This window comes from Littorina saxatilis, linkage group LG8, assembly GCF_037325665.1.
Source record: "Littorina saxatilis isolate snail1 linkage group LG8, US_GU_Lsax_2.0, whole genome shotgun sequence".
Classification (NCBI taxonomy): Eukaryota; Metazoa; Mollusca; class Gastropoda; order Littorinimorpha; family Littorinidae; genus Littorina; species Littorina saxatilis.
The window spans coordinates 52113866-52141823 of record NC_090252.1 but is presented as its reverse complement, the minus strand read 5'-3'; the positions used below and the strand labels follow the sequence as shown (position 1 = coordinate 52141823).

General features: G+C 41.5%; 1 protein-coding gene across 4 annotated transcripts in view; it reads right to left on the bottom strand.

The window, feature by feature from the left end:
- Window positions 1-11808: 11808 nt before the first annotated feature.
- LOC138973807 (cystathionine beta-synthase-like) overlaps window positions 11809-27958 on the bottom strand; it is a 253496-nt gene continuing 237346 nt past the window's right edge. For all 4 annotated transcript variants that reach the window (XM_070346516.1, XM_070346517.1, XM_070346518.1 and 1 more), the window contains 4 exons: window positions 27724-27858; window positions 26849-26957; window positions 23555-23639; window positions 11809-20490 (listed from right to left, as the gene is read on the bottom strand). In XM_070346516.1, the coding sequence (XP_070202617.1) occupies window positions 20387-20490; window positions 23555-23639; window positions 26849-26957; window positions 27724-27858 (433 nt within the window). In that variant the 3' untranslated portion in view covers window positions 11809-20386. The remainder of the gene's footprint in view (window positions 20491-23554; window positions 23640-26848; window positions 26958-27723; window positions 27859-27958) is intronic.

The following is a 27958-nucleotide window of genomic DNA, read 5'->3' as shown; positions in this document are numbered from 1 at the left end:
CTGTTTATGTATAAACTCTCCACCTCCCTCGAGCCTTCACTCAAAATATGTTCCTTTTACGTTTTCAACACGTAAACAACCAGTGTTCACTGACAAAATGCCAGTAGTATGTAGAAAATTATAGGAACACGCTGAACCCGTGTAAATATAGTTAAATGCGAATGTTCTGTTCGAAAAGCTCTAGTTCGTGCAGGTGTCACACACCCCACGTTGTCACTACTCCAATGAAATCATAGATACGAAAAGACAACGGTGGTCAACGGGGTGCGTACGACATGGTGCACTTAGCTTTATCTCTGCTGCTGCTGCTTAGCCGGTATGCTGGTTAGTCGGTTCGCTGGTTAGCCGGTCCGCTGGTTAGCCGGTTCGCTGGTTAGCCGGTCCGCTGGTTAGCCGGTTCGCTGGTTAGCCGGTCCGCTGGTTAGCCGGTCTCCTGGTTAGCCGGTCTCCTGGTTAGCGTAGCCTCAACAGTTCCCGCCAGAGTCAGCCGTGCCGATGTTACGGGAACGTAACGAACGAACGAAACGAACGAACGAAGGAAGGCTGCAAACAGAAAGCATCGGTGCACTAAACATGTCAGCTACCCCTCACCCACCACCTTAAAACATGTCATCTTTAAATATCTCATCGAGCACGTGGGCCTGCACAAAACTGACTTTTTACAACAACAAAACAGCCATTTTCCGTCCTTCTCTCCCTATCTGCAAAAACCATATACAGATTAGTATTTTAGCGTCACAGAGAGTAAATTATGCGCTAACCTGGAAAGAACAACAGAGAGTATTTCATTCCACAACACAGACTCATCAACAGCGTTAAATAATGATTTATTACCTCAAAAGCCTATGATTGTACTCTCAATGGAAGCAAAGTCCGCCTCCTCCCTGGAACAGTCTCTGTTCGTCAACAGTGACCCAAAACGTCCAGAACCCCTTGTCGAATCCTTATGCGAAAGCCATCGCCGACGAAGGAAATGTGACGACTTGTCCTCAGCAAAATACGTGGCAGAGGAAAGGAATAACTTGTGGAAGTTCCCCTAGAGTGCCGAATATGATACTCGGTGAAAAACCATCATACTCTAGTAACTGTGTGTTAGGTCCTTCCCCTTCTGCCGCTGGGTGTCAAGTGTGTCGTCCTTGAGTCTCTGACAGACCACCTAGCCAAATACACGTGACTGACCTTGTCACCAAACCAGTCCAGCTATACACGATTCTGCATCCCCAAGCAGGAAAAAGACACGAGAAACTCAATCCCTGTCAGCGAAAAAAACCGTCAGCCCTATGACAGCAGAAACCTGCACTGTGAAGCTCGTGCGTTTCAAAACATCCGTGCTCGGGAGCACTGTCAGCAAAAACTCTGCTGTGTCCAATATCACGCACAGGCGCTTTCTATCATACATTGACCCAGAACAGGCACTCCACTGAGTGACGCTTTCTTGGTCTCTGTCACCCGATCGTGACAATTATATTGTAAATAATGCATTATTTAGTATATAATGCATTATATATGTATATAGTAAATAATGGATTTTTTATTATATAATGCATTATTTACTTAAATAATGAATTGTTTAGTAAATAAAAGATTAATTTAATAACAACAATCACATGTTTTACTTTTGTGTAAATAATGCATTATTTAGCTAAATAAAGCATTATTTAGCTAAATAATGCATTATTTAGCTAAATAATTCATTAGTTAGATCAACACGAAAAAACGTAATTTCCTTACAAACGGATTGCCATAGGAACCGACAAGGAATAAGATGAAAGTGTTTTTAAATTGATTTCGAAAATTTAATTTTGATCATAATTTTTATATTTTTAATTTTCAGAGCTTGTTTTTAATCCAAATATAACATATTCATATATAGCTATTCTGATGAACACTGCATGGGGGAATTCGGGGGCTGTGATTGGATGGTCTCTTCCGATCATCAAAGCATAATGCTACGGAAGTCGGCCATTTTTCTCAATATCCAAAAGCATATTGTCAATAACAAAGACGCATGGTTCCGGTTTACCCACCTGTACCACACGATGTTTTACTGATCGACAACAGCATACACTGACAACTTGAAATTCTTCCCGGGAATGTTTTTCAGCTTTACAAATGTCGATAGCATACCCTTTTCTGCTAACTTCCCGATGAAACAGGACTAAACCTATTGTGCCTGCCCCTGATCTGGTTGTCATGTTGCGTGTATTTTGTGTGATGAAATCCCCATTGTTTGGTTTAGGCATACTGGTAACGTTCACACTAACTCATTGTGGTTGGTCTAGTTGTGCTTTAATCCAGTAGAGAGAAAGGTGAAAACTGTGGGCAAAACAAAACCACATATAAGCCCTTACAGAATTTCAACTATTAACTTAAACACATCTTTAACACATATTTCTTGCTTATAAACTGAAGAGTAAACAGGGTAGAGCGAATGAAAAAAGAAAAGAAGAGAGAGAAACATGAAAGAGACAGAGAATGAGAAAGAAGGCGAGAAAGAGCGGAGACGGAGAGAAGTAGAAGTAAACAAGGAAACAAAAGAAGAAAGAGAGAGAGAGAGAGAGAGAGAGAGAGAGAGAGAGAGAGACGAACAAACCGACAGACGGAGAGAGAGAGAGAGAGAAACAAACAGACCGACAGACGGAGAGAGAGAGAGAGAGAAACAAACAGACCGACAGACGGAGAGAGAGAGAGAGAGAGAGAAACAAACAGACCGACAGACGGAGAGAGAGAGAGAGAGACGAACAAACCGACAGACGGAGAGAGAGAGAGAGAGAGACGAACAAACCGACAGACGGAGAGAGAGAGAGAGAGAAACAAACAGACCGACAGACGGAGAGAGAGAGAGAGAAACAAACAGACCGACAGACGGAGACAGAGAGAGAGAGAAACAAACAGACCGACAGACGGAGAGAGAGAGAGAGAGACGAACAAACCGACAGACGGAGAGAGAGAGAGAGAGAAACAAACAGACCGACAGACGGAGACAGAGAGAGAGAGAAACAAACAGACCGACAGACGGAGAGAGAGAGAGAGAGAGAAACAAACAGACCGACAGACGGAGAGAGAGAGAGAGAGAAACAAACAGACCGACAGATGGAGAGAGAGAGGGACGGACACACCAACAAAAGAAGACAAAGTCAGACAGACAACAGAATGGAGAGAATGAAAGAAAAATAGAAGAAAACGTGAGCATACACAACATCAATTAATACAATATTTCTCATACACAAGAGAAAAAGGGAAGCAAAAGTAAGCATACACAACATCAATTAATACAATATTTCTCATACACAAGAGAAAAGGCTAAGCAAAAGTAAGCATACACAACATCAATTAATACAATATTTCTCATACACAAGAGAAAAGGCTAAGCAAAAGTAAGCATACACAACATCAATTAATACAATATTTCTCATACACAAGAGAAAAGGCTAAGCAAAAGTAAGCAAACACAACATCAATTAATACAATATTTCTCATACACAAGAGAAAAGGCTAAGCAAAAGTAAGCATACACAACATCAGTTAATACAAGATTTCTTAGACACACAAAAATAGCTTTCCCTTACCGTATTCCAGGTTCACACAACACTATCACAACACAACCTCCTCAGTGGAAGGACATAGGACGACAAAGTTTAACACCCAAAACTGACTAACATCAACACCTCCGAACTCACAAAAACTGAATAATAGCTCACCATATAACTGCAAAGCACACGCAAAAACACGTTCTCCATGAAACACTAAACAAACAAACAGCTTCACGAGACTGCTTGATCAAGGCTGAACTCGCAAAGCTGAGACACAAAAAAAACACACACAAAAAACGAAAGGGACGTTTCACGAGCAACAAACAACAAACTTGTCCACATGTCATGAATCACTTAAACAATACAACTGAATACAAAAAAGAGAGTTCAAAAACCTGATTTAAAAAAAGAGGCCCTGCACGGGCAGGCACACCTATTATTTTCTGTCCCTAAACACCACAAAATGCCCAAAGTCGAAAGATGTAGTACAAACAGGGGAGTAAAACGGAACAGCCGTTTTTGTGTGCCTGTGAGCTTAGTTCACAGTTGCCGACTGACACACATTTTCGCATTCGGCTTTTCTTATCTCGTAACTCCACACTAAATACCCCACTTCCCCTCTGAAGTATTGATGTACAACCCATGGCACTAACATTCATGTACATGTAGCTGGTCGTTTATAACTGAGGTTGAAAAATTCGCTTCGTGACGAAACAAGTATAAATGCCATTCACCCAAGCTGGAAACGTCGCTGCACGGTCTGCTCGCTTTGTACGGATTAGCTGTTCTCTTTTCCTCCCCTTGTTGCATCCCAGTTCTTCAGTTGTTTCTAGTTTTCCGTTGATGTTGTGTTTTGGTCTTCTTCATAAGTAGTCTTGTTCAAAATTTAAAAATAACTCAAACTTCTTTTTGTTGTATACGAATGAACTAATAAAAAGCTGTTTAACAGCTGTGTTGTCAAATCGAGTTTTTTTTTCCAAAGTCAGTGAATAGCCTGCGCAAAACTAATGCGCATAAGAAACGGCGTCTGCTATCAAAACCCGAGATCAACGCATCGACGCAAAAACTGTCATTTTGTAAGTTTGGAACAACAAATAAAGGTCAGAACAGCTATATAATCGCTATTGTGTTTTCAGCGTAGCAATAGGGTCCGATATTTAGACTCGAACAGCTGAAATATAATACCGAAGTCCGGCCTTCGTCGAAGATCGCTTGGTCAAAATTGTAATCAATTTGATTGAAAAATGAGGGTGTGACAGTGCCGCCTCAACTTTTACAAAAAGCCGGGTATGACGTCATCAAAGGTATTTATCGAAAAAAAGAAAACAAGAGGCGAAGCCTTCAAGGCTCCCGTAAGAAATCAACAAACAGTAACATAACACAAACTCACTCACTCCGTAACACACACACACAAACACACACACACACACACACACACACACACACACACACGCACACACACACACAGAGTTAAAACTAACGCATCATATCAACTCCATGTATAATTTTCAAAAGAAGGCAAACAGATAAAATGACTAGGGTAATAGGTTAGGTACCTGCCATGTGGGCACTTTTTCCACTGCTGTCCTCAGTCCTATACTTTTCATCAAGACTTGTCACCATGCCGAGTAGATCTAAATTCGGAAGTCTTCATGTGGCTGAGGCATATATCTGACATAGCGTCGATCTTGTTGTAGGTTAACCTCCTTTCTGAAACAAATGGCAAAATGCGATTAGTTGTGATGACTACAACCTACACAAATATAAACAGTGTTTTGAAACAGAATAGTCAGGTTATACAAGCCACTTTACCTATGCAGCATGGTAACCCTACAATATGCGAAACATGTCGACTGCAGCACAGCCTGGTTCTTAAAATAATTCTGACGGTCAACACAGCCAGAAATGCCAACAAAGACAAGAAAGCTGGGGCAAGGTAAGCTTACCAAACGTTACATAGCGAATCATATGATAGTGCGTAAACAGCAAACAGTAAATCTACAATCAAAGAGAGGATCGAGTCTGGAATGAAACGCGATACAGATCTAGCATTCAAAAACTGTCTTTCACGTTCAAGGAAGTTGTTGCAAAGTACTTAAGACTTACTAAATTGTACAGACAAAACCATGACAGTGCATGTTTTGAATCTGAGGAAAAAATCGTGATCATTTTGACTTTGAGAACAGATTCATTCCGTTTCCTTATATCTGCATGTTCAAGTAAATGGTGGACAGTTTTTTTCGGGCAGAGTAAACTTAACTTGAGACTCTACTGCAAGTCTTGAAATTCACATAAATCGAACCACGAGCAAAGACATCCAAACATTACAGGCACTTTAGATCAACTCATTTCACTAGAGGTGACTGCCTAGCACTGTGTTTGACATCCGTGTCTGCTGAAATAAAAAGAAATTAAAACAAAACGGATTAACAGTAGGTGACACGTTATCAGAGTGGGAGACACTAGATCTGTCTCTGAACTTACCGGGATACGGCTGCAAGATCGACACTGACTGCCGCGCTTTCGACAGCTCTTCCTCGCGTGGACATTGGAAACACGCTGTGTAGATCAAATTGTAGGAAATCTCCCTTTGGTATCTTCTTTATTTACTTTTCTGGAGCTTAGAAACCGAACAACATGAAATCGTCTTCCCCGGCGAATCGGCGAGGTGAGAACTGGACCACAATCCTTCGCGCGACCCCTGACCTGATCTTGACACCTGACCTGCCGTCTACATGCCAAACACGACACAAATCAGTCAACTGCTTGTACCCCTTCAAAACCCCCCACCACCCGTTTTCTTTGGATACACGCTTTAACTACACACATGCCGACACAATGTTGATCATTGCTTCAATAATTTGAAGATGGTGCTTGAAAATTAACCACGTGAAATGAGTATTTCGGTGTTTAGCCAAAAATGTTAAAGTTTCTACCACAGACATACACACATACATACATACATACGCACGCACGCACGCACAGACAGACAAAGTTTACCATCGCATAGGCCACACTTACGTGAGCCAAAAACGTCCGGGGATATCATTCCCAGGAACTCTCATGTAATATATTTGGTAGCTCATTCATGCATTTACTATAACTATATTGTTTTTATTTGAGCAAGCCCTTTTTTACTTGCAAAAATAAACATAAACAAGTCGCGTGAAGCGATATAAAGACATTTGTAGTCAATTAAGGTCTAACGAATGACGTCTCACAACATGCGTGGTCGTCCTTGGCGGTCAAGAAAGCCGCCGCGATCATTGCGCAGACGACACTTCTAGACCGCCAATATTTTTTGTGCGCATCACGTGCTCCACATAAATCGGCCGGAAACGAAGCAATTGGGAAACCTGGATTGGTAGGCATCAAACTAAAAGATCAACACCAAAAGCCAGTCATCGCCGAGACTACATTCAGATAGTCTCGGCTAAACTTTCCCGAAGACCGATACGGGTCACGCTCGTCTCCGCGAAGCATGCGAACATTATACACGACCTTTTTTTTTTTTTTTAATTCTGGGCGCGTTTTTTAAGGAACCATACCATATCTATATATTTTTGAATTCAGGAGAAGATGAGGAATACAATGCAATAATTTTCTAATCTGTACGTGAAAAATCGTTTTTAATGACAACTTTAATGAGCAAACTAACTAATTTTATGCTTTCGAGCTGAAATGCAATCCCAAAGTCCGCACCGAGTCAAAGATTGCTTGACCCAAATTTCAATCAATTTGGTTGAAAAATGAGGGCGTGACAGTGCCGCCTGAACAATCACTAAAAGCCGGATATGACGTCATCAGACATTTGAAAAAAAGAAAAAAAATGTTTGGGGATATCATACCCAGGAACTCTCATGTCAAGTTTAATAAAGATCGGTCCAGTAGTTTTGTCTGAATCGCTCTACACATATGACTAAGTGCCAAAAGGTGCTCACAGAACAGAAGACGACTTTGTTTTACAATAAAAATGTTTCTAAAAACGTGTGTCTGCTGAAAATTGGTGTGTGTGTGGATGAATGTGCGAAGAGATAGTGGACATAATTTCGTGTGTCTGACTTGAACGGTTTTGAAGTTATCTTTGTTTAAAGTCAAAAATAACGCCAAAACCGGCCATCTGAAAAAGGACATCGTGATACCTCGTGTTTTGAATATGCCACAGAAAAATAACAAGAAGCACAAATGAATTGCATTTAGTTTGATTGAATGCCTGAAACATCGCTTTACAGACGAGACCAAACGTCAAATCTAAATCTCGAGAGAATTTTTTTTTTTCGATAACCGAATTTTAAGGTGTCGCACGCAAGATGATTCGTCATCACGGCATACATTTTTCAATCGCAGATATTTACTAAATTTCTTTTTCAAAAACTCTGGAATTGATGTCGACACGTCAAGCGATAACGGTGTATCAAACTGCTGTCTTTCAAGTAATCCAGCAAAGACTGCAGAACTTTTGAACAGCATTTTTGAAAACGATTTGAAAATTTCGTCATATCTTGCGTGCGACAAAATGTTCGGTAATTAACGGTTATTTTCTTTTAAAAACAAAATTTACATGTACAAAGATCTACTTCATTTACGGAACCACGTGACACATTCTGTGTTCAAAATTTGTGAAGAAATCACGAACCACGATTGCGCTATCAAGTGTTGAAATTATGTCGTCAACATCTTTTCAGATCTTGCGTGCGACACCTTCTTGCGTTCAACATAAAATGTCACTACCTTATCGAGTTTAATGGGTAAAACTAACTATTTGTTGTCTTAGTTTAATCTTCTTAATTAAAAGCGTAATAAAACCGAACTTCTAAGATGAATTTTAATTGAGATTAGCGAAAGAGCGGGCACGCAAGTCGACCTTAAAGTAAAAGAATGATAACACGAGCGTTTGTCGTGTTGTCTTGCGTGCAACACATTGTCCAAAAAGGAAAATGTATATTTTTCTCAGACGTTTTTTAAGTTGAAACCTTGAAACTTCACACACATTTGGGGTTTAATCGCCCCCATGCATGGTAAAAGTCTTGTTGACCCTTGTCAGATTTCAAGGTCACGGCTGGGTCACATGTGGTTCAGAAAACGGATGAAACATATTTTTTCAGAGATTTTTGAAGCTAGAACCTTCAAACTTCAAACAACGCTTTTGCTTAATGATTGTTCAACATGGAGAATTCAAGGTTGATCCTTGAGAAATGTGAAGGTCATAGCAGGGTCTCGTGTGGGTAAAAAAAAAACATAACCTTTTTCTCAGAGTTTTTCAAAGCAAGAACCTTGAAAGTTCACATTTTTGGGCTTAATAGCCTCCATACACGGTTAAAGTCTTGTTGACCTTTGTCGAATCTCAAGGTCACATGGGCAAATCAAAAACACGAAAATGCATCATTATCTCAGTTTTTTTTAAAGGGAGAGCCTTCAAACATCACACAACTCTCAACTCCGACTTAAAGAAGTTAAGGTAGATCCTTGTCACATGTCAAGGTCACAGAAAGGTCTCGTACGGGTAAAACAAACAAAACAAACAGATAATATTCATTTTTTCAGCTTTGTTGTTAGCTAGAATAGAGGCACATGCCACCATTCCATTCAACATGACTCATAGAAATGTATGATGTATGACGTAATTGCATTGTGTGTAATGACGCGGCTGCCTCTGTAGTTATTCCAGCCTTTGAAGAAATGGCGTTTTTCCTTGCTTGGACACATTTTTCCTTTTCTTGGATGTTTCAGGAGTTTGGGTGAGTTTGGTGTATATGGTTGAACACAATTTAAAATTTGCATAAAAGTGTATTAAAATAAACAGTGGTAGCCAGTCTCATCTGTTGTGTCGACAATGTAATCTCTTTTGTGTGACCTCAACTTGACCCCTCTGAATGCTCTCAATCATGGAAATTGACCACACTTTGATTATAACCAAACAACATCAAAACTTTGGAATGTGTGAAGTTTCAAAGGTGTTGCTTAAAAGGCGTTCGTGAAAATGACAATTGTATGTGTCTGACTTCAATGCGACCCCGCTGCGACCTTGACGTTTGATTTTATCAACCAGACTTTCATCATGTGTGAATGACTTCAAACACTATAAAACTAGTTGAAGAAATTGACAATTTTTCAAAGTTTAAGCCAGATGGCACTGCTGTGACCTTGAAATTTGACAAACATTAACCAGGCGGTCACCTTTTTTAGAAAATATCCTTAAAGGATCTTTAACCTTACTGTGACCTTGGAATTTGATGAGGTTTAATTTAACTTGCGTAGTGTGCCAAGTTTCAAGGCCCTAGCTTCAAAAACATATGAGAAAACCTCATTGAAAAATGTATATGTTTGACCTCAACGCGACCCTGCTGTGACCTTGACTTTTTCAACCAGACTTTAATCGTGTGTGAACATTATACACTAGAACTGTGTGTATTTTCAAAGCTCGTGCTATAAACGCGCTGAATAAATTGAAAATATTCCACATTTGGACCAGATGTGACCCCGCTGTGACCTTGAACTTTGACAAAGATTAACAAGCAGGTCACTTTTAATGAGGTTTTATAAAAATGCTGAAAGTATGTGAAGTATGTAAAGTCTAACTGATCTAGTATTAAAACATGTAAGACGTGACAACGACAATTTTCCAGTTTGCAAAGGAAATTTAACCTCGCTGTGACCTTGAAATTCAATGTTGTTTAGTGTGATGTGCACCATACCTGGAGGTCATTATACTTTGGTTGTGTGCCAAGTTTCAAAGCCCTAGCTTTAAAAACGTGCGAGATAACCTTAATGCTATGACTCAGTGCCGTTTTGAATGATATAACGAACAAAATTATCGTTATTTGTAAAATCATTTGGGTAAATTTATCTTTTCTTTTCGTAATTGGGTTCCAGCATCTGTTGTCTTAACAAAAATCACAATATCAGTCGTGTTTGTCAACTTTTATTTTTTAGCCCCTTTGTCCGCTTTTCGTGCGCACCTTTTGGCACTTAGTCATATACACACACACGCACACACACACACACACACACACACACACACAGACATATACACCACGACCCTCGTCTCGATTCCAGGTCTATGTTAAAATATTTAGTCAAAACTAAATGTAAACAAGTCGCGTAAGGCGAAATTACTAATTTAGTCAAGCTGTGGAACTCACAGAATGAAAGTGAACGCACTGCATTTTTTCACATTGACCGTAGTCCGCCGCTCGTGCAAAACGCAGTAAAACTGACGAGACTGTTTAGTGCCGTAGTGGTTTCGCTGTGCTGCATATAGCACGCTTTTCTATACCTCTCTTCCTTTTTATCTTTCTGAGTGTGTTTTTAATCCAAACATATCATATCTATATGTTTTTGGAATCAGGAACCGACAAGGAATAAGATGAAATTGTTTTTAAATCGATTTCGGAAATTTGATTTTGATCATAATTTTTATATTTTTAATTTTCAGAGCTTGTTTTTAATCCAAATATAACATATTTATATGTTTTTGGAATCAGAAAATGATGAAGAATAAGATAAACGTAAATTTGGATCGTTTTATAAAAAACAAATTTAATTACAATTCAGATTTTTAATGACCAAAGTCATTAATTAATTTTTAAGCCACCAAGCTGAAATGCAATACCGAAGTCCGGCCTTTGTCAAAGCTTGGCCAAAATTTCAATCAATTTGATTGAAAAATGATGGTGTGACAGTGCCGCCCCAACTTTTACAAAAAGCCAGATATGACGTCATCAAAGACATTTATCGAAAAAAAGAAAAAAAAAGGCCGGGGATATCATACCCAGGAACTCTCATGTCAAATTTCATAAAGATCGGTCCAGTAGTTTACTCTGAATTGCTCTACACACACACGCACACACAGACACACATACACCACGACCCTCGTCTCGATTCCCCCCTCTATGTTAAAACATTTAGTCAAAACTTGACTAAATGTAAAAAGAATACACACATAACAAAAACAGCAATTTTTTTTCTTTTATTCCGGCTGACAAAGCTTTCAGAGATCATGATGACTTTAACTTTAACTTTATTTGGTGTTTAACGTCGTTTTCAACCACGAAGGTTAGATCATGATGACGATGTATAAAACACAAAGAATATATGACAAGCATTATGAACTGTAACAAGGCTGGTTCACATCAGATGCAAAAAAGTAAAGTATAAAGTGGGAAAACATAACAAACAAGGGACTTTCAGCTTTTACTAGGACTAAAAATTGCATGCAAAAACAAACAAATGACAAAACAAACAACTAAAAATCACATAAAATGTTGAAGGCATATGTCTTTTCCTGTATCATTTAATTCAAAACTCCTGAACTTATAAGTTATAGCATACCAAAAGACATAACCATTATGCATCCTTCCAGAAATCACATAAAATGTTAAAGGCATATGTCTTCCTGTATCTTTTCATTCAAAACTCCTGAACTTATAAGTTATAGCACACCAAAAGACTTAACCATTAATCATCCATCCAAGAATATAATTATCAAGTTTGGCTACCTTCAGTGAGTTTGATCTAATAAAAAACAAGTCGCGTAAGGCGAAAATACAATATTTAGTCAAGTAGCTGTCGAACTCACAGAATGAAACGCAATGCCATTTTACTCGTAGCATCGTCAGGCCACCGCTCATGGCAAAGGCAGTGAAATTGACAAGAAGAGCGGGGTAGTAGTTGCGCTAAGAAGGATAGCACGCTTTTCTGTACCTCTCTTTGTTTTAACTTTCTGAGCGTGTTTTTAATCCAAACATATCATATCTATATGTTTTTGGAATCAGGAACCGACAAGGAATAAGATGAAAGTGTTTTTAAATTGATTTGGACAATTTAATTTTGATAATAATTTTTATATATTTAATTTTCAGAGCTTGTTTTAATCCGAATATAACATATTTATATGTTTTTGGAATCAGCAAATGATGGAGAATAAGATAAACGTAAATTTGGATCGTTTTATAAAAAACATATTTTTTTACAATTTTCAGATTTTTAATGACCTAAGTCATTAATTAATTTTTAAGCCACCAAGCTGAAATGCAATACCGAACCCCGGGCTTCGTCGAAGATTACTTGACCAAAATTTGAACCAATTTGGTTGAAAAATGAGGGCGTGACAGTGCCGCCTCAACTTTCACGAAAAGCCGGATATGACGTCATCAAAGACATTTATAAAAAAAATGAAAAAAACGTTCGGGGATTTCATACCCAGGAACTCTCATGTCAAATTTCATAAAGATCGGTCCAGTAGTTTAGTCTGAATCGCTCTACACACACACACACACACACACACACACACACACACACACACGCACGCACGCACGCACATACACCACGACCCTCGTTTCGATTCCCCCTCGATGTTAAAATATTTAGTCAAAACTTGACTAAATATAAAAAGCACTAAATAACCAGAACAAATGCCACAGAAATGTTGATTGTAATTACACGCATACATTTTATTTTTGTTGTTGATATCTTTCAAGATATTCAGTATTTGTTTCTAACTAAATTCATATGGAAACATTTGCCACTATTATAGATCAATCACTGGGAACACTGTTATAAAAAATATATTAAAAAAACAGACCCACAAAATGGTGCACACAGATTTTGCTTTGGATAAAGCGCAGACAGAAAACCACTAATGAAAATAAATCAGACTTGAACCAACACCACCAACAACAAATTATTACTTTCTTAATAAAAGTCCTATCTTGAATCAATCAAGAAATGATATTTTCTGCGAGAAGTAACATCCATGCATCTTCGGTCCAAAACAAAACATCAAAACTGATATAAATATAAGCAAAAATCAAGGGAAAATTAAAAGAGCAAAATAAATCAGAAAAAAATCAAACTATAAACACAGCTATACATGCCATGCATAAAAACCACTACAAGACAATTAACCCCACAATTAACAGTATATTACACATACTTGACAAACAACGATTAATGGAAATGCTACAGAAAAGCGTGCATGGCTGTTATTTGAGATTCCACATCAAAATCCCATCAACTGTGAACAACAAACTTTAAAAACCAAATAAACAAAAAACAACAAAAACGAAGTCAGATCTCTTCATCAACAAATTGACCAGCATAAATTAATTACTTTTCATTCAAAACCTTTGTTTTAAATTGGTACACCATGAGGAATGTACTAAAATATTGAGAAGTCAGTCATGACGAATATGTAAGAAAACATGGATTAGTCAAGAAGACTAAAATCACAGTGATCATGGACACAGAATAGCTGCCCTAGACTGACACCTGACCTGTGTTTCTTTAAGACGAGATATTCTTGCGGCTAGCCGCTTGCGGAGCTAGGAGGCAGGAGTGTATATGAAACGGTCTGATGGCCAGCTACGCAAGAATTAAACACCATTGGTTAATACCAAAAAGGTTGTCTGTACTGGTTGGTAAACAGCCATGGACAACCAATCGGATTGGCTGCTGCACAGTCACCATCTTTTCTCGCCTCGCTAGCAAGCCCAAAGCTACCTCGCTTTCGCTTGCGAGATCCTAGCGTCGCTCGCTGCAAGAATTGCCCAAGAAACCGTACTTCCTTAATGCTCGCCTTAAAGAAACAGGGGAGTGCACCAACCTGCCATCAAGGATTTCCAGCATTACATAAACAAAAATCTTAAATGCTTTGTGTTGTGTAATACGCCCAGTAATTAAAGATGTTCCTTCAGAAAAGATGTGTACTGGCAAAACGGCAAGGAACACAAGGCTCCTCACTTACATTGTTCAGCCAAAATAATCTAACGCTGGGCAAAGCCTAACTCAGCTGTTCTCTGCTAATAACAGCTCGTACTGAAACAATTGTGATGAAAGTAAACATTTTAAGCTGTTCAATTAACCAGAAAGAAAAACAAAATATACATTTCACTTTAGCTGCTAGAAAAAAAAACACGGAGGAAACAATTAAACAATAAATACACACTTTTCTGTAAGCCATGATATAAATTTGTAAACACCAGGGCAATGCATAGAATCAATCATGTAATATACAATAGCTTTTTTCATTTTCTTACGTACATCCATTAGACAGTAATAAATCACATTCTGTTTAGATATACGATTGTTCAAAAAGATTTAAAAAATATTGTCATTTGTGCCACATTGGAATGTCATGAAGAATAGTTACTTGTGCGGACACAAGGAAATGGTCTCTGTAACGTACTTGGAAATGGTCTCTGTAACGTACTTGGAAATGGTCTCTGTAACGTACTTGGAAATGGTCACTGAGACGTACCTGAGAATGGTCTCTGAATCGTACTCATACCTGTTTACTTTAAACCCGAAGCAAGAGTACTTTCCCAAACAGTTGTGTATTTTTCAAAAGGTTGGTGTACTTTGCAAGCAAAGCCATATGGGCTAGGGAAAATGTACGCGTGGGTGCAAACGTGTTTGTGTAAGAATAGCATGTCTTGTGAACACCTTCAGAATTTAACTCTTTCCAGTACAACAGGGATAAAACAATTTTATTTACCTGTCAGTTTGTAGCATTATGACCAGTGTCTTCCAAACAGATTAATAATTAAGTAGATGTGCAACGCCAAGGCACTGCATACCCCAAGCGAAGGAGCCATCATTGAGAGAGAGAGAGAGAGAGAGAGAGAGAGAGAGAGAGAGAGAGAGGTTCCACACCTAGAAATCTTGTCAGTTGTTGTGGTTGTTGTTGTGGCTGTTGTGTTTGTTGTTGTTGTTGTTTTGATGACAATACTGTGCTTTTTTGTGTGTAATGTTCTTGTTGTTGTTTTGTTGTTATTGTTTCATACTTGTTTACTCTCTCTCTCTCTCTCTCTCTCTCTCTCTCTCTCTCTCTCTCTCTCTCTCTCTCTCTCTCTCTCTGTTTATGATGATATCTTTCCTCGGAAAATGCAGTGCTTTGGATGGTAAATGCATATATGTTTGGCAGAGAGAGAGAGAGAGAGAGAGAGAGAGAGAGAGAGAGAGAGAGAGAGAGAGAGAGAGAGAGAGAGAGAGAGAGAGAGAGAGAGAGAGCGATTACAAGCAAATGACGAAGTCTCGTCCAACATCTCGTGCTACGAGATATGATGTACACCTAGATTACCTGATTACAAGTAAATAACGAAGTCTCGTCCAACATCTCGTGCTACCAGATTTCATGTACACCAAGATTACCTGATTACAAGCAAATGACGAAGTCTAGTCCAACATCTCGTGCTACGAGATTTGATGTACACCTAGATTACCTGATTACAAGTAAATAACGAAGTCTCGTCCAACATCTCGATATCTTCAGTAAGGGACAACGGACCTTTTCACAAATGTTCATAAAAATCGGTTGAGAAATGGAAAATAACAGTTTTTAATGGATTTTTGTTGTTGGTGGTTGTGGTGGTGGTGTCGTTGTAGTTGTTGTTGTTGTTGTTGTTGTTAGTGGTGTGGTGGTGGTGTTTTTTTTGTTGTTGTTGGTGGTGGAGGTGTTGTTGTTGTTGTTGTTGTTGTTGTTGTTGTCGTCGTCCATCATATCAACCAACTCACCAGGATTGCAAGTAATTCACGGTGTCTCTTACAACATCTCGTTGTTGGTGGTTGTGGTGGTTGTGGTGGTGGTGTCGTTGTAGTTGTTGTTGTTGTTGTTGTTAGTGGTGGTGGTGGTGGTGTTGTTTTTTTTTTGTTGTTGGTGGTGGAGGTGTTGTTGTTGTTGTTGTTGTTGTTGTTGTCGTTGTCGTTGTCGTCGTCCATCATATCAACCAACTCACCAGGATTGCAAGTAATTCACGGTGTCTCTTACATCTCGTGCTACCAGATTTGATGTACACAAAGACTTTAGCTTGGAAATGGAATCCTCAAGTTTGACGTCATGGAAGATGTCATAACATTTTGAATTCAGCTCCTTGTGTTGAAGAGAATGATGTCATGAGTTTGACGTCATGAGTTTTGATTGTCTTCTTGACCTGGGTTTGACCTCCTTCTTTGTTATGACTTAGAAATTGGAAGCGCTTGTAACTGCCGTTGTCGATGTCGGATCAAAACGATTTATGTCTTAAAACCTTCCTGGGATCAATAACATTGCCTGTGCCAATTTTCGTTGTAGTCGAGTCAAAACTGTGAAAGTTTTAGGGGTTCTAACACACACACACACACACACACACACACACACACACACACACACACACACCATTTGGTTGAAATCAACTCTAGTGTGGGACCAACCTAGCTTCGCTTGCTTCGCTCGCTTCGCTTGGATGAAAAGATGAACTTCGTGAAATAACATCTGCGGTTGACAGTGGCAAGTTCATTTTTACAATCATCTCAGAAAACATTGCTTCAGTACGGACTACAGCCTTTTCTTCTGGCAGGATTAGCTTTGCGGGAATGAACTTTATAATTCCTTGGTAGCTTTCAGCGGATTTCTTTGTAGCAACCTTGTCCAGGTGAGTTTTGGAACTGCAGTGTCGTTCAATGTCATATTTCCCGGCATAGGCAATGGAAGTTGAAATCTGATTTAGGCCTACAATACTTGCAGTGTGCATGCCTGTTTCCCACAGTAGACTCCACAATTCCTGGCTCTTTCTTATATTTCTCCAAGAAAATCTGCTGCTTCTGCTGTTTAGACTTGGTACAGTCACCCGAAACTGGCAACATTTTCTGCTTCATTTTGCCACGATTGTCCAGACGATCGCACGTGCCAACAACTGAACGAGGTTTCCACAGCTGAAGACTCGCTGTCAGGGTTATCTCCCTTAGACATAAACCGGTATCAGTTGCACCATCCCGTAATCAGCACACCAACACCGGAAAACGTATTCTAGACTTTTTCTTAGTCGTATTTTGTGCGTGTATCGCGTATTGTCGTACCGATAATAATTTGGCGTACAAAATACTCCCAAATCGTACTAATCAACAGGTCTGCGTACTTGAAAATGGTCTCTGAGACGTACCTGAAAATGGTCTCTGAAACGTACCTGATCTCTGAATCGTACTTGAAAATGGTCTCTGAGACGTACCTAAAAAATGGTCTCTGAATCGTACTTGAAAATGGTCTCTGAGACGTACCTGAAAATGGTCTCTGAGACGTACCTGAAAATGGTCTCTGAGACGTACCTGAAAATGGTCTCTGAATCGTACTTGGAAATGGTCTCTGAGACGTACCTGAAAATGGTCTCTGAGACGTACTTGGAAATGGTCTCTGAAATGTACTTAAAAATGGTCTCTGAAACGTATTTGGAAATAGTCTCCGAGACGTACCTGAAAATGGTCTCTGAATCGTACTTGGAAATGGTCTCTGAGACGTACCTGAAAATGGTCTCTGTAACGTACTTGGAAATGGTCTCTGTAACGTACTTGGAAATGGTCTCCGAGACGTACTTGGAAATGGTCTCTAAATCGGAAAATGGTCTCTGAATCGTACTTGGAAATAGTCTCTGAGACGTACTTGGAAATTGTCTCTGAGACGTACCTGAAAATGGTCTCTGAATCGTACTTGGAAATTGTCTCTGAGACGTACCTGAAAATGGTCTCTGAATCGGAAAATGGTCTCTGAATCGTACTTGGAAATAGTCTCCGAGACGTACTTGGAAATGGTCTCCGAGACATATTTTCCTTCTCTTATGAAACATGAAGTGAGCTACCTGAGACCTGTCTTAGCTTTTACATTGAATAAGAGCATCATCCACTTCCTGTGCAGAGTGACATCTTTTGGCTGACGCAAGAATTGCTTGCGGCCAGCAAGCCTCTCACTTTGCAAGACAGCGAGGGTGTATATGGAACGATTTTGTCACTAGTTGGGCAAGAATTGCTTGGGGCCAGCAAGCCTCTCACTTTGCAAGACAGCGAGGGTGTATATGGAACGATTTTGTCACTAGTTGGGCAAGAATTGCTTGGGGCCAGCAAGCCTCTCACTTTGCAAGACAGCGAGGGTGTATATGATACGATTTTGTCACTAGTTGGGCAAGAATTGCTTGGGGCCAGCAAGCCTCTCACTTTGCAAGACAGCGAGGGTGTATATGGAACGATTTTGTCACTAGTTGGGCAAGAATTGCTTGGGGCCAGCAAGCCTCTCACTTTGCAAGACAGCGAGGGTGTATATGGAACGATTTTGTCACTAGTTGGGCAAGAATTGCTTGGGGCTAGCAAGCCTCTCACTTTGCAAGACAGCGAGGGTGTATATGGAACGATTTTGTCACTAGTTGGGCAAGAATTGCTTGGGGCCAGCAAGCCTCTCACTTTGCAAGACAGCGAGGGTGTATATGGAACGATTTTGTCACTAGTTGGGCAAGAATTGCTTGGGGCTAGCAAGCCTCTCACTTTGCAAGATAGCGAGGGTGTATATGGAACGATTTTGTCACTAGTTGGGCAAGAATTGCTTGGGGCTAGCAAGCCTCTCACTTTGCAAGACAGCGAGGGTGTATATGGAACGATTTTGTCACTAGTTGGGCAAGAATTGCTTGGGGCCAGCAAGCCTCTCACTTTGCAAGACAGCGAGGGTGTATATGGAACGATTTTGTCACTAGTTGGGCAAGAATTGCTTGGGGCCAGCAAGCCTCTCACTTTGCAAGACAGCGAGGGTGTATATGGAACGATTTTGTCACTAGTTGGGCAAGAATTGCTTGGGGCTAGCAAGCCTCTCACTTTGCAAGATAGCGAGGGTGTATATGAAACGATTTTGTCACTGGTTGGGCAAGAATTGCTTGGGGCTAGCATATTTGCCTCTCACTTTGCAAGATAGCGAGGGTGTATATGGAACGATTTTGTCACTAGTTGGGCAAGAATTGCTTGGGGCCAGCAAGCCTCTCACTTTGCAAGATAGCGAGGGTGTATATGGAACGATTTTGTCACTAGTTGGGCAAGAATTGCTTGGGGCTAGCAAGCCTCTCACTTTGCAAGATAGCGAGGGTGTATATGGAACGATTTTGTCACTACTTAGGCAAGAATTGTTTGGGGCTAGCAAGCCTCTCACTTTGCAAGATAGCGAGGGTGTATATGGAACGATTTTGTCACTAGTTGGGCAAGAATTGCTTGGGGCTAGCAAGCCTCTCACTTTGCAAGATAGCGAGGGTGTATATGGAACGATTTTGTCACTGGTTGGGCAAGAATTGCTTGGGGCTAACATATTTGCCTCTCACTTTGCAAGATAGCGAGGGTGTATATGGAACGATTTTGTCACTAGTTGGGCAAGAATTGCTTGGGGCTAGCAAGCCTCTCACTTTGCAAGATATCGAGGGTGTATATGGAACGATTTTGTCACTTGTTGGGCAAGAATTGCTTGGTAGCGAGGGTGTTTATGGAATGATTTTGTCATTAGCTAGGAAAGAATAAAACACGATTGATGCAGATACCAAAAGAGTCATCTGCACTCGTCTGTAAACAGCTATAAACAGGCCATGGTTGTATGCAGCTACCATTTTTCTTGTGTAGCAAGCACCTCAAAAAGGAATCGTGCTTGCCTACTCTTGCCGAATCCTAAATGTTGTTTAATGCCCTCACGGTTAAACCACTAAGGGCATATTCCTGCTGAATTCTAGCCTTCCTTGCGGAAAGAGCAGGTCCCCATTAAAAGCTACTTCATGACCACACACGCTTCACTTGGCAATATTTTTCACTCGCCAAATATTCCGGCTGAAAAACTGGGGACTGAATTTATAGGGCAATGTACGTGTCAGTTACAAAATTCCTTCAGCCAAAAAGCTCCTGCGTCATGCAGAAATCAGCCATGTTGTAGAATTTAAAAAAAATATGTATCCAAGTGGAAAGTTGCAAAATGTCTTATCCTAATATGCCAAGCTACACAAATCTATAGTGTTTTACAAGATGGTCCAGATCCAAGAAAGACACAACTCATGCCAAAACCCTGTATAAAGCAGACAGACGGACATGCATCACTGGCTGGACTCGTGCGACGCGATAAAGTTGAGCAGGTCGATGCGAGTGGCGATGCCGAAGATCATCTGCTTCTTCTCCATAGACCCCCTTGCTCCACAGTCTGAAAGGTACATGATAATGGAGTGAATGGATTTGATGTAGGGACATTCAGAGGAACCCCCCCCCCCCCCCCCCCCCCCCCCCCCCCCACTGTATTGGTTTAAACTGTTTTTTATTCAACGTTTGTGCATTATTTACAAAAAGACGCATATTGAGTAAACAACAACAAGCATAATGCTTATAGTGGTGTATTCACTGTATTCACTTAAAGATACTGAACTTGTCAAATCCAGGTGCACGGAGCCCCTGGGGCTTTTAGTCATACCTCAGGCAGCTATCCGTTAGAAGAACTACCAAGTTTCATTGACTTGCACCCAAAGAGTCAAGAACTGCGATTTTTTTTACGAATTAATTTTGTACTCGGCTGGTCTTGGCCTATTTTTGGATCTAAATTTAGATCACGGGTAGATCACCACATCATGCACAAAAAGACACGTCACTAAGCAAACTATGTCAGACGTCATCATGAGTTTGTGTAAAACAAAATGGAGGCCGGAATCACTCAAGTTGAATCGAACTCCGACCAAACACCACGTAATAACTAGGTTAATTTATACACTCGCGTGAACAAGAAACTGTCGAGCTTCACAGATGTCGTCGTTGGGTAGTTTTGGGTTTGTCTTACTACCATAGGAGGATTTTTGAACTGTAAATGCACTCAGCTGCAACAAAAACGCAAAACGAAGGCTGTGAGCTGCACTGTGCCTTTAATGGGAATGTATCAGACATGGGATTCAGAGAAAGTGATAATTAAGGGAAAAAAAAGTGGGGGTCTGGGGGCCGCAGAAAGCCCCCAGTAGGGTCCAGGGGCAACGCCCTTGGTCGGGGTCTGGGGGCAAAGCCCCCAGAAGCTGAAGGTTTTTAGTATTTTAGACACACAAAAATGGCCCTGAAATGCATATTTCAGCTTAATCATAGCCCCCCCCCCCCCTCCCTTTCTCTTCCTTCCCATGTTTCTCAAATTAATTTTACGCTAAGACTCAAAATAAGGAGGAGAAAGAGAGAGAGAGAGAGAGAGAGAGAGAGAGAGAGAGAGAGAGAGAGAGAGAGAGAGAGAGAGAGAGAGAGAGAGAGAGAGAGAGAGAGAGAGAGAGAGAGAGAGAGGCGGGGATGGGGGGGGGGGGGGGGGTGGCGTGTGACGGTGTGGTTTCAATGTTCTTACCTTGTCGGTGCCAAACGACCCCAGTGACTGATTACACGACTGGGTTTTCAGGATAGTCAGGTGCTTGTTGCTTTTCAAGTGGCTTTTGAGGGCAGTCTTTCCATTGGAACCGTAGTTGATAACATTAACATCGTTGCACAAAGTGCACTAAGCTTTTCCCGGCAAGTTGATTTTAGCAAAAGCATCGCCAACTTTCAGTTTCACGTCTTGTGTCTTCTGGCCTTTCTCGTATTTCCAGCTCAATGATACAACTTCATCGAGCCAGTCGAATCTCCAGAGATTTTTCTTGTACTTCTGCTGGTCAATTTCCCGGGATAGAACGGTTTCGTCTCGCTTTAGCTTCCTCATCATTTTGGCAAGTGGCTCGAAGCGATGTAAAATGGCGCCGAATCATTCTCATACGGTATGCTTTAGCTTATACTGAATCCCCGATAGCTACGTTGAAACGGTGACTGTAGGAGACAAAGACACAGAGCGCGTTCCCATATGGATCGACCAGCAACAGTCTGACCGTTTTAGGAACCAACCGTTCAAGAATAGTATGGAATGGAGCGTCGCGATCAGCGGACCGGCCGAAAAACTTGGGTCTTTACCTACATATACCCCAACATTTTCTCAGCGGATTTGCACGAATCTCAAGAATGATCCCTGGAGCCTAAAAATTTACGGAATTCCGTAATTTTACGGAAGAATCCCATGTCTGATGTATGTGTGTGTTTTAGGGAGAACTTGCTCCACAGTCTGAAAGGTACATGACAATGGAGTGAATGGATTTGATATAAAGAAATATTCACTCAGTGGGAATGCATGTGTGTGTTTTTTTAAAAAGACAGTGAGAGAGTTTCCAACATACATGAAACAAAACAAAATATCGAGAGTTGCTGTTTCTAACAAGAAAATGTAATCTACATTTACAGGCAAACTCAATGGATGAATTCCGGAAAGCAAGGAAAAGAAACTTTTTCACAACACAAAAAAATGTAGAGTCACTTCCGAACATCATCTATTGTGTTAAAGGCATATGTACGCGCTCCCGTGTTTACAAAGTGTAGTTTGCCCATAATCGATGTCAAACGCACCATAAGACCATGTAATGATGATATGTCGCAATGCGCGGACCATATACATGCATTACAGCTTGTTCTAGCCTCTGAAAAAGTGAGGATGTCAACAAAGACGCGGAGTTATTTCCCTTGCGTCAACGCTACCTCTGTTGGCAAATCTATAAATAGGACGATCCAGATGAAAATGAAAATGAACATATCTCAACATTGAAGGGGTCCTAGACCACAATATTTTGCAGGGAACTTAATTTAGCATGTCTCCAGCTGTTGGTAAAGCAATTAGCGTGTATATTCATCGAGTTAATATGCCTTTAAACTGACACTTTGAATAACGCTTCTGATTTGAGAATCTTAAACAGCTAGGAGGATGGAAGTCGCTTGTTCATTTCAATGCTTGTTATTCTCTCAGGACGTGCAATGATATCGGTTCCGAATAACTCTCACTTACTCTATTGCACATGTCATATGCATTTAGAGTGCTTACTTCCCTTTGTGTATCAGACCTTATGCTTTGCAGTCACTAGCGTAATGACCAAAGTATATTGTGAAGATATGGGTGTGAGGGGGAGGGGGGGGGAGGGGGCATGTCCCCCCGGAAAATGTTGAAAAAAAGGATGCAAAATGGTGCAATCTGGTGCATTCTGAGGATGATCATTACCAGTTTCAGGCAGCAGATTTTGTCACTGTTTAATACCCCAAAAATTGAAACTCAACCCAAAAAAACACACTTTTTTGGGGGGGGGGGGGTTTCGGAAACCCCAGAAAACCCCCCCCTCGTCCGCCCCTTATGACTCTCTAATCTATCATTCTAAATGACACTAGTCTATCAATGAACTCACACTGACGCTGATTATGCACCACGAGGACAAAGTGATCGGTGTCCAACATCCGGGACAGCTGTCCTAGCCGCGTGTCCATCTTGATCTGTGGACAGACACAAACGTCAAATGTCAGACAACGTACAGTGAAACCACATATCACTATACAGTGTATTTTTTATGGAATGTGGTTTGAGCTCCCTAGCGACGGTCTACCTATAGAGGGTCTTAGAACCCCCAATCTCAGAGGGTCCCAAGTTCCAGTGGACTGTTGGAAGTTCTGTGAGACCTTCACTTACAAAAAAAAAAAAGAAACAAAGGCAAAACAACTCTGTGTTGAAGCAGCCTGCATGCAACTGAGGTAAAAAAAAAAAAGAAGAAAAAAAGACCTTCACTGGAATGGCATTATGGTTAGAGTGTTTGCCTGTCGTGCCGGCGGTCGCAGATCCACCCCCACTTGGGGCGAATATAAATACCCAATTTTTCTGAGTGCTCTCCAGTCCACCCAGCTGGAAATGGGTACCCGACCCCATTTTTCTGAGTGCTCTCCACTCCACCCAGCTGGAAATGGGTACCTGACCCCATTTTTATGAGTGCTCTCCAGTCCACCCAACTGGAAATGGGTACCAGACCCAATTTTTCTGAGTGCTCTCCAGTCCACCCAGCTGGAAATGGGTACCAGACCCAATTTTTCTGAGTGCTCTCCAGTCCACCCAGCTGGAAATGGGTACCAGACCCAATTTTTCTGAGTGCTCTCCAGTCCACCCAGCTGGAAATGGGTACCTGACCCCATTTTTCTGAGTGCTCTCCACTCCACCCAGCTGGAAATGGGTACCTGACCCCATTTTTCTGAGTGTTCTCCATTCCACCCAGCTGGAAATGGGTACCTGACCCCATTTTTCTGAGTGCTCTCCACTCCACCCAGCTGGAAATGGGTAGCAGACCCAATTTTTCTGAGTGCTCTCCAGTCCACCCAGCTGGAAATGGGTACCAGACCCAATTTTTCTGAGTGGTCTCCAGTCCACCCAGCTGGAAATGGGTACCAGACCCAATTTTTCTGAGTGCTCTCCAGTCCACCCAGCTGGAAATGGGTAGCAGACCCAATTTTTCTGAGTGGTCTCCAGTCCACCCAGCTGGAAATGGGTACCTGACCCAATTTTTCTGAGTGCTCTCCAGTCCACCCAGCTGGAAATGGGTACCAGACCCAATTTTTCTGAGTGCTCTCCAGTCCACCCAGCTGGAAATGGGTAGCAGACCCAATTTTTCTGAGTGGTCTCCAGTCCACCCAGCTGGAAATGGGTACCAGACCCAATTTTTCTGAGTGCTCTCCAGTCCACCCAGCTGGAAATGGGTACCTGACCCCATTTTTCTGAGTGTTCTCCATTCCACCCAGCTGGAAATGGGTACCTGACCCCATTTTTATGAGTGCTCTCCAGTCCACCCAGCTGGAAATGGGTACCTGACCCCATTTTTCTGAGTACTCTCCAGTCCACCCAGCTGGAAATGGGTACCAGACCCAATTTTTTTGAGTGCTCTCCAGTCCACCCAGCTGGAAATGGGTACCTGACCCAATTTTTCTGAGTGCTCTCCAGTCCACCCAGCTGCAAATGGGTAGCAGACCCAATTTTTCTGAGTGGTCTCCAGTCCACCCAGCTGGAAATGGGTAGCAGACCCAATTTTTCTGAGTGGTCTCCAGTCCACCCAGCTGGAAATGGGTACCAGACCCAATTTTTCTGAGTGCTCTCCAGTCCACCCAGCTGGAAATGGGTACCTGACCCCATTTTTCTGAGTGTTCTCCAGACCTGTTTACCCTGACATTGACCCATGAGGAAGATTTGAAGGAAAATGAGGAAGATTTTCCACTTCATGCGGAAGATTTTTTTTGAAGCCACAAACTCGCTCTAAAGCAATAAAACACACTCTTTTTTTCATAATTTGCTGTGTGCAAAGAAATGATCAACTTAATTCTACATTACATGATAGCGTCCATGTATATTTGAGATGTAGTTTTCGGAGAAAGCAAATAGAAAGAAAAAAGTGATCGAGAAATGACTGTCACACAGCGTGCAGTAAGAATGGCTTGGTCCAAATTTCCTGGAAACCGTCAAGTCCGGATACTTCTTTGAGTAATCTTCTTTCCACTTCTGATAATAGATTCTCTTCTTCTCTGCCCCACACGCACTATCGCGCTCTTCATCGTCAGTTTCGTGTCGGTGTCGGTGTTGTTCCTTTCTTTTTGGAGGCATTTTGCAAAAGGACACCAACAGGCAACACGTGTAACCAAAGTCCCGGAAGAAGACACCGTTCTAACCGGAAATTGACGAAAGACGTCTTAATACTGAGAAAACTATCGCAACTTTTTACCGAAAACATCACAAATATTTTTTTCTCGAAATCGCGCCAAATTGCGGAAGATTTCAAGCAGTGCGCGGACAAGCGGAAAGACGATCTTAAATCCGTAAAACTTCCGCCCATTCCGAAGAGTAAACAGGTCTGGTTCTCCATTCCACCCAGCTGGAAATGGGTACCTGACCCCATTTTTATGAGTGCTCTCCAGTCCACCCAGCTGGAAATGGGTACCTGACCCCATTTTTCTGAGTACTCTCCAGTCCACCCAGCTGGAAATGGGTACCAGACCCAATTTTTCTGAGTGCTCTCCAGTCCACCCAGCTGGAAATGGGTACCTGACCCAATTTTTCTGAGTGCTCTCCAGTCCACCGAGCTGGAAATGGGTACCCGACCCAATTTAGGGCCGGGGAAGGCAAAGCCAGCTAGGGAGAGGAAATGGGCACCGCCCTCATAAAGCTGGCCCTAGAGAAGTGGAGATCTCTAAAATCGCATTACCCACAGCTGTTCCCAGGGCTTCATTTCTGCCTCCTTAGCTGCAGGCAGGCTGAGCTATTTTTAGCACCCATCCTTTCCCCCACAGCAGAGATAACACAGCAGCTGCTGGCTGCTCAGTGCCATACACTGATAAGGCCCATCTTCCAGTGTAGCGCGGAAGCATTTGGGCATAACAAGCAAGCGAGGTTGACAGTGTACTGGCTGCGGCTGTTAGTAGCCAAATGAATCCCTCTGCCTAATTGGCTATTTTTTTTATTCGTACTATAACAAGCCAGGAACAGCCATATGTACCTTGTGATCAAATATGATTATGGGACCACCTTCTTTTTGTTCATGGGCTGAAACTCATGTTTTTGCACGAGTGGGTTTGTACGTGTATGACCGTTTTTACCCCGCCATTCAGGCAGCCATACACCACTTTCGGGGGAAATGGGACCACCTTGACCGCGAAGAAAGAAGGTAAAGACTGACCATCTTGAACTGTTTGTACATGATCTTGGACACGGGGTCACTGGGCTTCACTTTGTTCTTCACCATCTGGGCCAGGATGTTGCCCACCGTCACCATGCCTTGGATCGCACTGAAAAACACAGGGTGCAAGTTTTGTAACAAACAATCTTGGATATTAACCTTTGCCGGTGGTCGTGGGTCCCTGTGGACCCAGAAGGGTGTTTAATTGCAAATATTTCTTAAACTAGTTGGAATTTGTTAATGAGCTTTTAAGAATGCCTCAGGCACCTAAAAAGCTCTTATGTCATAAAATTTCAGCGAGAAGTAATAAAGTAAAAAAAAGGTCAAATTTAGACAACAAACATTGTGGGGCCGTGCGGACCCATGTTTTTCAAAGAAGGAAAAGCGTGCATCTTTTAGAAACATGGGTCCGCACGGCCCCACGATGTCTTCCGTGTGTAGTCAATAACCCGAACTGGCAAAGGTTAATAAACAAAATCGAATGCTTATACGACTCACCTTTCGTCATATCTAAAATATATTAATCAGAAACAAAATATTTGCTGCTCTAACTTTATAAAATAATGTTCAAGAGAAAGATAATTGATGATTAACACAAACTTGACCCTGTAATTATGACCTGTGTATCAATCCATTAACAGTTATCCAATCCTAAGAATATCCCACAGATAATTCCCCCCACTCCCCTTTAAACACTCATTGATCTACTAAGATTTTCTTTTTGTTTAAGATCATGCTTTCTCCGACTTAACAAAACAAAAACAAAAACATTGTAGTGTACACAAAACAATCTTCATTTTAGAACTCCCTCACACTTTCTCACATATTGGAAGCTCAGAAGAAGGGGGATGGGGGGGGGGGATACCAGCACTCACCCTGCCTCATTGACCACAGGCACCTGGTCGAAGCCCTCCTTGTTGAGCAAGTCCAGCGTGTCCTGAAGCGTGACTGTCGGGGTCACGGTCAGTGGAGCTTGAAGCTCCAGGGCGCTGACACACAGGTTCCACCACCTGCACCGCACAAACCAACCCTCAGTATCCATTTACATCTCCATTCTCATTACAGTGGACCCCAGGGCCGGATCTGAGTGGGGGGGGGGGGGGGGGGGGT